General features: G+C 41.4%; 1 protein-coding gene across 9 annotated transcripts in view; it reads left to right on the top strand.

Moving 5' to 3' along the window:
• Window positions 1-20: 20 nt before the first annotated feature.
• The window catches only part of Stxbp5 (syntaxin binding protein 5 (tomosyn)), a 145,741-nt gene continuing 132,547 nt past the window's right edge, over window positions 21-13,214 (top strand). For 8 of the 9 annotated variants that reach the window (XR_001779636.2, XR_003948820.1, XR_003948821.1 and 5 more), the window contains exons 1-2: window positions 21-777; window positions 2,054-2,151. Coding sequence is in view for 5 of the 9 variants with exons in the window: in XM_006512928.3 (XP_006512991.1) it covers window positions 625-777; window positions 2,054-2,151 (251 nt within the window). In the remaining 4 variants the exon portion in view is untranslated. The remainder of the gene's footprint in view (window positions 778-2,053; window positions 2,152-13,214) is intronic. The other variant, NM_001081344.2, reaches the window with a different exon arrangement.

Raw genomic sequence — 13,214 nt, 5'->3', positions numbered from 1 at the left:
GCCAGCTGCTGCCCCTGGTCCTCGGCGGAGGATGATTTAAGCCGCCGGCCGGGGGCGGGGGCGGCGGCGCGCATGCGCACCGGGCAGCTCGCTCCGCGGAGGCCCAGCTGCCGCCACCGCCGCGGCCGGCGCTGGAACCGCGGCTCGCCGCCTGCTCTACCGAGCGTTGAGGGCCAGGGTCCGAGGCTCACGGGAGGCGACAGCGAGCATCCGGGGAGAGAGCGACAGGCGGCGCGGAGACCGGCCCCGGGTGCCCGGGCCATGCGGGCCGGGCGGCTGCGCTGAACGGAGGCCGAGCCCGGGACCTGCCGGGGGACTGCCGGGCTGCGGGCCATGGATGCGGCGGCAGCGGCGCGGGACGGCGGGAGCCCGGCCGCGACCAGGTGAGGAGGCGGCGTCCGGCGCCACTGCAGCCGCGGCGGCCTCGGAGGAAGAAGGCTCGCCGCCGCGCGCCCGCCCGCCCGTCGTCGCAGCCCTTCCTGTTGGGATTATCTTCTGCTCCCCGCTGCTCCTTCGCTCCCCGCGGTCGAAGCCGCCGCTCGGCTTCAGCGGCTCGGACTCCTTCGCAGCCGGTGCCTCCTCCCCTACCTGGGCCTCGCAGCGGGGAGACCCTTGGGCGAGACCATGAGGAAATTCAACATCAGGAAGGTGCTGGACGGCCTGACCGCAGGCTCGTCCTCGGCCTCGCAACAGCAGCAACAGCAGCAGCACCCGCCTGGGAACCGGGAGCCGGAGATCCAGGAGACGCTCCAGTCCGAACACTTCCAACTCTGCAAGGTGAAGGGAGCGGGGAGCGCGCAGCCCGGCCAAGCTGTCGTGGGAAGATTGGGGTCGTTTGAGGGGGCCGCTGGGCAGCACCTGGGAGCGCGAGGGCAGAGCGCGCCAATGGAGCTCAGCGCTCCAAGAAGGCGCCCCCCACCCTTGACAGACGTGCCTTGCTGGGGGATTTGGACAGAGATCCCCTACTTCTTATAAGTCGGTGTCTTTTTCCCTTTCATAAAAAGCAATCATTTCAAGGCAACCCAACCCTTGCCTTTAATCCCCATCTAGATGCTAGTAACAGTGGCCTAGAAATACTTTTTATATTCGCGCATATTTTATTATCTTCCACTGACGTCGAAATTTTCCAGCAGTGTGTGATGAACGTCGTCTGTGGGCAAGGCAAACCTGTTCAACCAGGTTTTTTATTTTTTATTATTATTTTTTTTCGCATCACTTTTTCCTTAGAATGCGTGCGAGCGGCTCACCACCTGAAGTCACAGGATTCTTTTTAGCCTGTTTGGTTAAAAACTTAGCGCGGAGGGTTTTGTCAGTGAATTGGCACGATGATTGCCACAAGGTCTTGTATGTAATTCAGAAAGAATGATGCAGCGGATTAATTCCCAGCTGCTAGGTGAGAAAGGCATATGAGCCTCCCTATCCAGAATCGCCTGCTTCCTAGATAGCCATTAGGTCCTTCCTACAGCGGTGATTTAAAAGCCTACGTACAATTCGGTTCTTATGTCCTAAAATTATTCCGGACGTAATACAAAATTACAAGATTATTTTTCGCACCCATTTTCATCGTTAGAATTGCAAATGCTGGTTCTTTAACTAAATCCTTCTATTAGTTTCATGACAACTTTTCTTTAGAAATCCCTCCCTAAATTTAGCATTCAAATAAAACCGCGTTTGGGTGATTTCTCTTAAGATGCAATACGAATCACACTTCAGAATGATTTTACAGAATTTTGGACCACTACGAACTTGAGTAACGTGGCGTCAAACAGAATAGTATACGCTATTCATAGAAAATTGCCCTCTGTGAAGTTACTAGCATTGTAGCAAGGCAGGAGTTTAAATGATTTGTGCTTCTGTGCTTGTTCCTTAAGATAGAGTCCACCCTCCCCCCTACCCCCACCCCCATCCCGAACTCCCCCTTAAAGTGCTAAGTCTGTGTGTGTGCTTTGATCCAGTATAGTTGGGCCCAACTCTAACTCACTGTGGGCTGTTCTGTTTTCGGATTTTGCCTGCTGTCTCGGTGGGTTCCTGTGATGTCACTGCCCATCCCCAGACTGTTCGCCATGGATTCCCCTATCAGCCCTCAGCCCTGGCCTTTGATCCCGTTCAGAAGATCCTGGCGGTAGGAACTCAGACTGGTGCTTTAAGGCTGTATCCTTTCTTAAAAAAAAAAAAATCTGTTCGCTTGCTTCTTTTTCCCCAGTCTGCCTGTATTGCTCATTAACCCTATTTTTCCTCTTTAATCTAGAGAATGAAGTAGTAAGATCTGTGCTATAAGAAATTATGTGGTGCAGGCTTTGCCTTAGTGTACCTGTGTATGTTGCTGTAAGAATAGCTCTTGGCTCTCAGTCGTTCCTACACACGAATCAAAACAGCAGTCTAGAGTTTGTTATAACAAACTCCATAAATATAGTAATATATTTATATCTATTAATATTTATATCTAATACACAAACACACACACATATAGATAGATAGATATAGATGTAGATAGAGTTGTTTGTTTTGACTACAAGATCCTGAGGGGAATGCCCGTGCTTGTATTTGGGGACTGTTAAAGCTCAGTGCTACTAAAGATGATGTTCAAAGGCCCAAGTTCAGAGTGCAGGGCACTGTGAGCTGCTTGTTAAAGTGTCATCATATATAATGGATGTGGAACTTAACTGTCATTACTCTATTAATTAGAAGCTGATTTGAATTTGATTTGATTTCCACATGTCCATCCAGGAAAAAAAAACATTATTGTCAAATTAGATTTCTATAAATAAGAAGGGCTAACAATTTTTAGAGATTTCAGGGCATTGTTTTGTAAAATGCATAGCTATAAATGTTCCGTGTTGAAAGACTTTGCCTTCTGTAATCTGTTATGTGTAGCAAAAACTACTAAGTACATTAGCATGAAGAGAAAGGCTTTTTTTTTTTTTCTGGTTGTATATGGATTGGATAGCTTTGGCATAGTGGTTTTTTTTTTTTTTTTTTTTAGATTCTTCACAAGAATTATTTTTCAAGAAAATCTTTGTGGTCTGAACAATGAAGATGTTCTCATTTTCTCTTTTATACTATTTATCTTCAATTAAGATGTGTGATTGCCTTTATTCTGTCATTTAAACATACTTGACCAGCCCACACTGAGATGCTATGCTGGTAATAAACTGACGAGCCACTAAGTGAGCTCACTGGACATTATTATTGACAAGCAAGGGGCTGGTGGGAGGAGCTGGCCTATTCTATGTACATTGTAGGGTTTTCCGCATTTGATTTAAGCATGAACCAGGAATCTTGCAGTCTTTTAAGATATTTCAGAAGGTACCCTCTAAGACATCAGAGCATGCCTCGAGTTTAACTTTGATGACTGCTGCCTTGAAAACATGACTGGGGGCTTTCTGCGAAATGTATTCCAAACACTGGCAGTGCAGCCCTGTCTTTAATGGTAAAGTCTTAACTCGATGATTTCTGCAGCAATATGCATAAGCTGCTCTTGGCCAAATAGCTAAATTGTCAAGTCGAGAATATTATTTGACTTCAATTGCTTAGATGCTATTATTTTTAAAAAGACTTTCTATTTTAGTTTTGTACATATGGATAGTTAATTTTCTCATTGTTCAGTGAAGTTCGGTGTCAGAGTCACTTGGCATTGTCCTGGAAGCACTGTTTGGAACTGAAAGATTTTTCCCTCCAGCAAAATCATTCTATTATGTGGCTGAAGGAAAAATTAATCAGTTATTTTAAGATTATTTTACTTTTCTTTCAAAGTTTTGTTTTTCTTTCTTTCTTCTTCTTTCTTGTTTCCCCTGGCCTCAACAATTTTATTATAACTTTTTAAACAGCCATTTGGTCCTTTTTTATATTTAATTATATGTGCCATCAGCAAGCTGACTCTGTAAAGCAATTATTTGTCTTACAAATACTTTCAATTCTAATTTGCATAATCAGCAAGAGCATCCGACAGATAGAGTTAAGCAGTCAGGCCTATGTTAATTCCTAGTTCAAAGGATCAGACTTTCAGAGGGGTCCCTCACAAGAGCCTTTGGGCTTGTAGAGTTAAATATTCGTGAGTGAGCGTGATCTGATGACAGTGAGGTTTTCTTCTAGAAATCCCTGCAGAGGGCTGTTTACTGAGTCTCTTCTGCTTTCCCTTCTTAGAGGTTTGCATCAGCATTAGCAGATTGGCTTGCTTACCAGCAGTATTCCCCTAGTCATTCCTTCTGTGAGGGCCAACAAGAGCATGCAGCTTTGTTTATTGTGACTCTGATTTATAGGAAACGACAGAGACTTATTTAGCTTAACATGTATATTGAGTTATTTTTCTTTGTTAATTAAAGACATCTAACTGTATGCATCCTAACTTAGAACTCCACATTGTTTTAACGTGCATGTTTCTTACAGGCCTGCCTAGTACCACATTTGTTCTGGCTTCCTCTTTTAAACTAGTTTCCTCTAGTCCTTCTGTGCTTTCCCATTTTAAACTTTTATTGTCAAGAATATATTTCCCCTAAAGGGTATTATTAGGGAAAAAAAGGTACTTCTAAATAAAATATCCTTTGATTGATTTTATAGCAAAAATAGATAATTTCTCACATAGGACTGGGCTGTTAAGATTCCAGATACAAACATAGCCTGTTTGTAATGGGATACCTTCTTAAAGGGTGGCAGTGCAGACTGAGTTGACTGTCTTACATGAAGTTCAAAGCAAAACATACCTAAAAGACTGAATGAGTAAGCAATATTTGATATGTAAGGATTGCATTTAAGGGTGGTAAAAGTTGAATCCTTAATATGTAACCAACACTGAAGCAAAACATCTAATCTATTTATTGCATTCATGCACAACATATGACTGATGATATATACCATTCTGTTCTATCAACCATCTTGTCCTCTAAAGAGGACAAGAGTTGTCATGGTTTATTGGTAAGAAACAGGAAAACACAATTTTATATACCAGGTCATATAGTAGTGATATCATTTGTTTTCCCTTTTTTGCCATAGAGAAATAAATAACATTTGATTTTTATGGGTAATCTAGATGGCAACTTTGGGGAGAGAGGACATACTGAAGAATGGAGTCATTTAGTGCTGTTATATTTTTTAGATCTCTCAGTCACAAGTGTAGTTGCAAATTGCTTTATCTTCCTAATTTATCATGGCCTTGATCATATTTTCACATAATATGCTATCTGTAAATAATGGGGGTAAAATTGGGGCATTTTAATGTTAATATTTAAAGGACTAAGGAAAAACAGAATTTCTAATTAACTGAAGGTCCAATAATTTGAGAGGAAATTATTGAATAACATCCTTTTCTGTAGACTTGACTTATGGAAAGTTCAGCGCATGGGGCAGTGTCCAGTTTGATGAGATGGAGTCTTCAGTTGCAGTGTAATGTTGCATACAGGGTTACAGAATGGTGTCTGTATCTGGGAGCTCATTTGGTGAGGTCCCAGACATTAGATTTTAGACCTTGTGGCCTGAATGCTAGTTCTTGTCTTTTTTGATGACGGAATTTGTCTTTCTCTTAAAATGAAATTAAAATTAAGGTGCTGTGTTGGGTGATTGAGTCAAGGACAGTTCTGTGAGTTCAGATTTCTCTGTGTTGAGGTGTGTAATTCAAAGGAAATAAGGTATGGCCCTTCTAAAGGCTTCTAGTTCCACTCAAAGGGCTGTGGGACTAGTCCAACTTTAAAGCTAGACACTTGCATAGAGATTCTCTGTCTTTACAGGGTCAGATTCCAGATTGAGTTCTCAGCCCTTGATGAGCGTTTCTACACACTGGTAGACAAGAATACAGAATGGCAGTATGAAAAATCAGAGAAGTTCTGAGAGGAAGCCTGTGGGCATAAACATGGCTTAGAAAATAATAGCAGATGGAGGGGATGCCAGAGGAGCATCCTCCTTGGAAGAGTGTCCTCATTGAAAGAAGCGAATTCCAGGTCTGGGAAGCTAGCTGGATTCCTTCAATGCTTGCAAGACCCATGTTAAAGCCAGGGATAATGGTGTGTGCTTGGTACCCCATGCTGGGGAGGTAGCTGGCCAGCCTAGCAAAGCTGAGCTTCAGGTTCCAGTAATAGACACTAGGTCAAAGAACAAGGCTGACCTCAAGGCTATATACATGTACACACATGTGAATCTGCACCACCACATACGACACCCCACAAAGAGTAGCCAACTGAATTTTAGCCTGGAGTGTTATTCCACTAGAAATTATATAAAAAGATACTCGGCAGGAAGGAAGTGTGATTCGTGTGCATGTATTTGGTCAGGCAGCAGTATCATGGACGAAAGGACAGAGAAAGTGAAACTTCCTGGGTTACAATAATCAGGTGGGTAGTAGTATGGACCCTAGACACATGTGGCAGAGTGGGCTCTGGGAAAGGGCTTGGCTGCTTTCTGTGAAGTCTCGGGAGTGCATCAGGATGAAAACACCCAAGAAACGACAGAGCATAGCAGGAAGAATGTTGAGTTGGAGATGAAGTCACCTTCTACGTTACTGCAGTACCATTCTGAGAAGGCCGCCTGGGCTGCCTTTACCGTGAGAATTAGATACCTTCTTATCTGTGACATAGTGAATTTTATAATTGAATATATAGCGTGATCACTTTTGGGGTTTCTGCATTTCTCAGTAGTTTGTAGCGGATTGGGCAGTTTAATTCTGTGAGTTTTGTCCAGCACGTTAGGAACATTTATAACTGGCTCTCACCTACTAAGTGTCTCACATCAGCTTTTCTGTTAGTATGACCCGCTCCTGGCATATACGTCAGATGTGTCTGATTGCAAATAACTGTCTTTAGCATAAGTTTTCCATTAGTTAAGAAGAGTCAATACCCCACCTCATGAGGTCGTCAGGGTTCAGTACGAGTAAACGGGTAGCTGTTACGACTGGGCAGTGTGCTGGCTGTTTGGCGAATGCTTGACTATGGCTGCCATTATTATGAGAGCGCTCCACAGTTTTGGGTTTCAGTTTGCTCACTCATGTGTTTCTTCATCTGCTGCATGAGAAACAGCTCTGCTCTAGGCCTTAGAATGGGCTCAGTTTGTAATGTCATCAGCTTTATAGCTGATGCCGTCTTTGAAGAAAAGGTCATGAAAATGACTGGTTTTTGCTTTAATTTTGCCCATTGTGTAATTTTTTTCCTGTCTATGGATGTCTTGGATGCATGTATATCTGTCCACCATTTGCATTTTGGGAGGCCAGAAGAGGGCAGATAGTCATGAGCTACCATGCAGATAGTGGGAATGGAACCCAGTCTCCTGGGTGAGCAGCTAGTGCTTGTAGTCTGTGAGCCATTTCTCTAGCCCAGTTTTGCCTTTTGAATGACTATTCTCTTCTCAACCATCAGTTCACAAAAATTGCTATTAGATATAAGCAGTGCACATAAATGCTCTTACATACAGTTCTTATTAAATTAATATGTAATGATTCTCTACTTGTAAGATAGCATTAGAATGTTTTGGCTTCCTGCTCATTAATGCTATTTTTCATAACATAATTATACTACTGAAAGCACGATTTGGAAATAAAAGTGAGGTAAGCTAGTTGGAAATTAGCCAACTTCCATCTGGTCTTCCCCTGTCAGTGTTATTCCTGGGTGAGCCCTTGTCATTGGGAACGGAACTGTGGAGAAGGAAGTAACTTGAAATGCTCTCACATTTGAAGTCTGCTCCCTATTGAAGAGAACTTTGCTTAGAAGGACAATCAAGTCTCATGTGAGCTGTAAGCTACACTTCTCAGCATACTTCATAAAGAAGCAAGAAGCAGGACTTGTAGAAGCAGATTTGCAGTGCAATTTTTTTCTTGTGATGAGAAATGTAACATGAAAGAAAGCCTATGGACTCGAAAAACTGTTAAATATGGAAAATTGATTTTGTGCCTTAAAGCTATTTTGTTTTAAATAAAATGACATAGTTTTTTCTGATAGTCTCTGCTTCCCATTTGAGTTTTAGCATAATTCTTTTTAAAGTCCTGTTGCTATTGTAAAGGAGTAAATTAGTGTGCAGTATTGAGACTGATTTTATATGGTGTTTGTTTCCTTTGCTGTAGGGAGGCAATGGAGAAGATAAGTCCTCCTGTGCTGTGATGCTCAGTCCTCTCCGTGGAGGACTTGAGGATTCTTTAAGCTACTCTTGCCCAGAGTGATCAGATTAAGTGTTCCGAGTGCCTGTCACTCCATATGGCCTGCTCTGTTTTGTATCCCGTGAATACATCCATAATCCTTCAGTAGATGCAGAAGTGTTTACAGATGAGGTCAGGACAGAGCAGGTGAAGAGAGATGGCGTTCACATTGAATGTGGACTTGGCAGGCGAGCTGAACACTTTCCAGTGCCACTAGGAAAGCTTGCCTTTCTTTCTTGAGTATTAATGGAGGTGTAAATTTACTTGTAAAATGGTTCCCGACGATACAGTCTTGCCTCCTTTTTCCTTCCTTTTGAGACAGTCTCTCCATGGAACTCTGGCTGGCTTGGAACGTCCTCTGTAAGGGGTTCTACAGCTCAGAGACCAGCCTCCTCTGTACCCAAGTCCTGGGGTTGTTACAGCTCTGCTGGTTTTACTACTTAGGATGGCAACTGTCTTCCTTGAATTGCTGGTACATAAGTTGGTTCTAAATTTGGTAGCAGCAGAGTATCTTGGAATACTAATTAGTGTTTCTATACTTGGGTATATATGAGCGGACTGCAGGGTAAAGTAGCATTACCCAGAAGGTAATCTTTGGTTTTTGGTGCTGTTAATTTGGCTTTAATGTAATGCAGTGTAAGAGGCATATTATTTACAGAGAAACAGTTCGTTATCAGACTGTGAGTGCTGAATTTTTTTTTAACATGGTACTTCAATAAGCATTCTCTGAACTGACTTGCCATTTCACTTCCACAGAATACAAATCCTTAGCATTTTGGGTTGGCAGATTAAAAGGGAAATGTTTGGGGTTACCCTATTTCACCGTGTGCTGTGTTTTAGATTTGAATGCCTTTATTAAGGAAGAGCTTAAGCCTATGTGTGCTGGGAAGCTTCTACATTTCATTCTTTAACTAATACAGATATTGCATGTCTGAAAAAATTATCAGTGTTAATGTATGTGCAAAGTTGTAGCATAGTCTCAAATACAGCATGCCACCAGGACCGGCCAGCATCCTGAAGTTATCTGGAGATGAGAAGCAAGGCAGTAATCAGTGTACAGTTGGCAATCAAGACAGCGGAAGCAAGCAGAACTCGCTTCAATCAATTTAGTATGTCCACTAGTTAGGGTTATGTATGTAGTTCTGCTCTTGTACATATATATTGAAAGTAATGTCTATCTTTACTTCAGGAGTCTGCAGCAGTAGCCGTAGAGGGCTAACTAGTAAGTTGTTTCTTAGATGGTAGGGATGATCATATGATCTTTGTATGGTCTACCTGCTTGTAACACAAAATGTGTCATAGACAGTATGTAAAGGGTTAAGTATGCTTGAATAAAACTTTATTTCCAAAATCAGGTAGCAGGTGGTAGGTTTGGCTTATAGTGAAAGTTTTCCAGGCACTGCATTGATGAACCTACCTTGCTTTTAAGGCACATATGTAGAGGGGTTTATAGCTGATGTTTTTGTATTAAAGCTATATAAATTTTACCATTATCCTAATTGAAACAAAAATTTTAGTAATTTATAAGCTACTTTTAAAAGGTAATCAGTAACTTCTCATGGATTCTTAGTATTCTTTATACAAAGTTAAATTCTTTGCAGAAGTACTTTTCAGTCCCAAGAAAGGCCTTCATGTCCTGGCCATTGATCTTAATTGGCATGATGAAGAGAGTGTTTTGGGCCACTCTCTGGGAGTAGCTCTGCAGTCATGGCACCTCGTGGCCCCCCAGCCTGCCTTACTTCTCATTCTTAGATTTAGGTAAGAGATGCCTGAGTTTGTAGCACTTAGGGAGTTAATTCTTTTCATTCCTATGATATACATAGATAAGCATAAAGCCTTCAGATGGATAGCTTTAAAGGTAAAAGAGAAAGAAAGCATCTTACTAACATATTGTGACTTCTCAGATGCGTCCATATTTTTATTAGAAATGCCATTCGCTCACGAAGGAGGCAGCCTGGAAAATAACTAAAGTAATGAAAACATAGACACATAGGCTCCAAGAGGAAATTCAGACACGTGGTTAGCTCTTGAGATCAAGTATGTTACAGACACACTGCCATGAAAGAGTGTGTGTGTGTGTGTGTGTGTGTGTGTGTGTGTGTGTGTGTGTGTTCTACTATTGGCAACTAAGGTTGTAGACACTTTTTAAGATGATACTCTATAGAAGCTCTCTGCATCATTTTCCAATAGCAAATATAGATATAATTTCAGAAAATCACCATTTCTTCTTGCTTCTGTGTTTCCTAGTATTAATCCTATGTGAAAGTTGTATATTTCATAGGCATTGAAAAGTGAAAATGTTCTGAGCATATTTATTTACATTTACTTGTGCTGAGTTTTAATACACAATAATCTACAGTAAGTGAGATTGTCTTATAATGGGAGAATGAAACTTTAAAATAAGTAGCTGGGAGTTTTGATGCTATGTTAATCTTCATTTGAAAAATGGGGATTGCTCAAAGCATGATGTAAAGTGCAAGATAGAACCAGTCTTAGAATGTATGTGGTCATTACAAGATGGAACCAGTCTTAGAACATATGTGGTCATTACAAGATGGAACCAGTCTTAGAATGTATGTGGACATTACAAGATGGAACCAGTCTTAGAACATATGTGGTCCTTACAAGATGGAACCAGTCTTAGAACATATGTGGTCATTACAAGATGGAACCAGTCTTAGAATGTATGTGGTCCTTACAAGATGGAACCAGTCTTAGAACATATGTGGTCCTTACAAGATAATTTTTCAACCTTAGTTACTTTTCTTATAGATTTGATTCTGTTTCCCTTTTGAGTAAGTGTCAGTTGGAACATTTGATGCTTTTGCAGGTGAGATTGTCTATTGAGGGATGGTTAATTCTACTCCTTAAACAGCACCTTACCCCAGCATCAGTGCTTCTGTTCTCTTCGCAAGAATGCTTGCCAAAGAGAGAGAGAGTTGACACTTTGTGGCATCAGCTACTGAAGCGCCTTCCGCTAAAGTCCTTTACTTTGTAGAGTACTTTTTATTTCTGTCTTTGAAAAGAAGACAAATATAAAACATATTGAAATGTATTTTGTCATCTACTCAGTCTATGGACTACATTTCTTCTAATGTGTTATGTTTTTCTTGAAAAATTAACTTTGGTTTGTTTTGTTTCCTGATTCTAGCTAATCTCAAATTCACTATGTAGACCAGGCTAGCCTTGAACTCACAAAAATCCATTTGCCTCTGCCTCCCAAGTCCTAGGATTAAAAGTATGCCCCAGCACAGGAGGGCCACTTTGGTATTCTTGGAAAAACAAACGAAGTGAGCCTTTGGAGAGCAGCGTGGCTGCTTCGCGTCTGTGCGGGAATGTACATTGTTCCTTTAACCTAGACAACTGTTCTGTGTGGCCACATTTCATAATAGACTGAGGAAGTAGTTCGTTTAAAACTATCAAAGTGCACCAAAAGCTGTTTTAAAGCAGCGCCTATGCAGAAGCGTAACTTATTTTCACCTCCTGAGAGAGATCTTAATTCCAAAGCAGTAACCATGAATGAACACATTTAACCATTCTATTCTGTTTATGAATAAAGAGAAGTCTTACCAAAGTAACCGAATGCCCCTTTCCATGCTTAGTGCAGTAGCCACTTGTTACTACAAAGCTGCTGTCATGGGACTGCCTGCACTTGCCCACAGTCCAGAGACCCAGATGGGATTGCAGGTGCTTGCTTTCATTTACATTAAAGAGGGGCAGTTGACTGTCTTCAGATACTGTGAGGCTTTGTAATACACTGTTAAAGCTTAGTAACTTAAAGAGGGTCTGGCATTCCTACTATTATTACTACTACTGTTGTTGTTGTTGTTGTTGTTGTTGTTTTCAGTTAGTCAGGGTCTCACACTATAGCCCAGGCTTGTCTGGAACTGCTGACAGTCCTACCCCAGCCTCCTGAGTATTGGAACTGCTTGGGACTGCATGTGTGAACCACCGTGCCTGGCCAAGTTAAATGACTTTTCTTTCCTTCATAGTTATTTTGAGCATTTTTTTTTAACTTCAGAAATAAGACATAGTAATTCATTTAAATGACAGACCAATAGTATATAAGCCTTAAGAATCAGCAGAAAAAATTAAAGTTCAACATTTTCACTGTGAGGCTGTGACTGTCTTTTACTTAATATATTAATGTCAGTATATTAAATATATAATGTCAATATATATTAAAGACAGTTCAGATTTCCTATATATTTCCTGCCCACCTTTGCTGGCATCTCCAACCAGAATGCTGCCTTTGACACAGTGGTGAATTGTGATAGGCGTGTTCTTCTCACCCGGCCTGTGACAGCATGACCTTGGGCTTTGTACATGCTGGTGCTGTGTAGGTTCGCCAGATCAGTGATGGCTGGCACACATGCATGGCTGCACATGAGATGAGGAGCAGCTTCAGTGCTCAGTCTTCTCAGCTCTGCCTGTAGTCTTTCCTCTCCCAGCCCCCGTCTCTCCACTGCCTTTTCAGAAGGTTTTGCCTTCTCTAGAAAGTCTTACAGTGGGCCACACAGCATTTATTGTTTTCATTTTGGTTGCTTTCACTTAGTAGCATCTTTACGTTTCTGCTCTTAGAGCATGTAATAACCTGTTGTCTAGGTGTGCCCTGGAGTTGTCCAGTTGGTGAGAGAGCATCGGGACATGTGCAGTGCCCTCTCAGTAAAGTTTTGTTCAGGGTGTAGAGGTTGGTTCTATTTATGTAGATCGTGTCTTATACCCTCTCTGTGATATCATTTACTAATACTACACCATTAGGATTGCTATAGCTTTACAGTAATTCTTGAAGTTACTTGATAATGGCAAACCTCCTTTGATATAATTTTAGATATTTTACTTCTCTACATAAACCTTAGCATGTTTTTTGTTGTTGTTTGCTTGTCTGTTTGCTTTTTTTATCCACAAAGTAGCTCAGAGGGGGATTATATTGACTCTGTAGGTCAAGATCACAAAAGTTGACCTGTTCATATTATTTATGGTCTTTATCCACAAATGTGGAATATTTTTTCACTTACTTCTACTTTCATTCTTTGAGGATAATTTTGTTTCATCATACAGATTTTATATATTATGACTTCCTATTTAATTCATTTTTGAGGTG

Source organism: Mus musculus, chromosome 10 (assembly GCF_000001635.26).
Source record: "Mus musculus strain C57BL/6J chromosome 10, GRCm38.p6 C57BL/6J".
In the NCBI taxonomy this organism is placed as follows: Eukaryota; Metazoa; Chordata; class Mammalia; order Rodentia; family Muridae; genus Mus; species Mus musculus.
The sequence above is the reverse complement of the archived record's forward strand: the minus strand, read 5'-3'. Positions and strand labels throughout refer to the sequence as shown.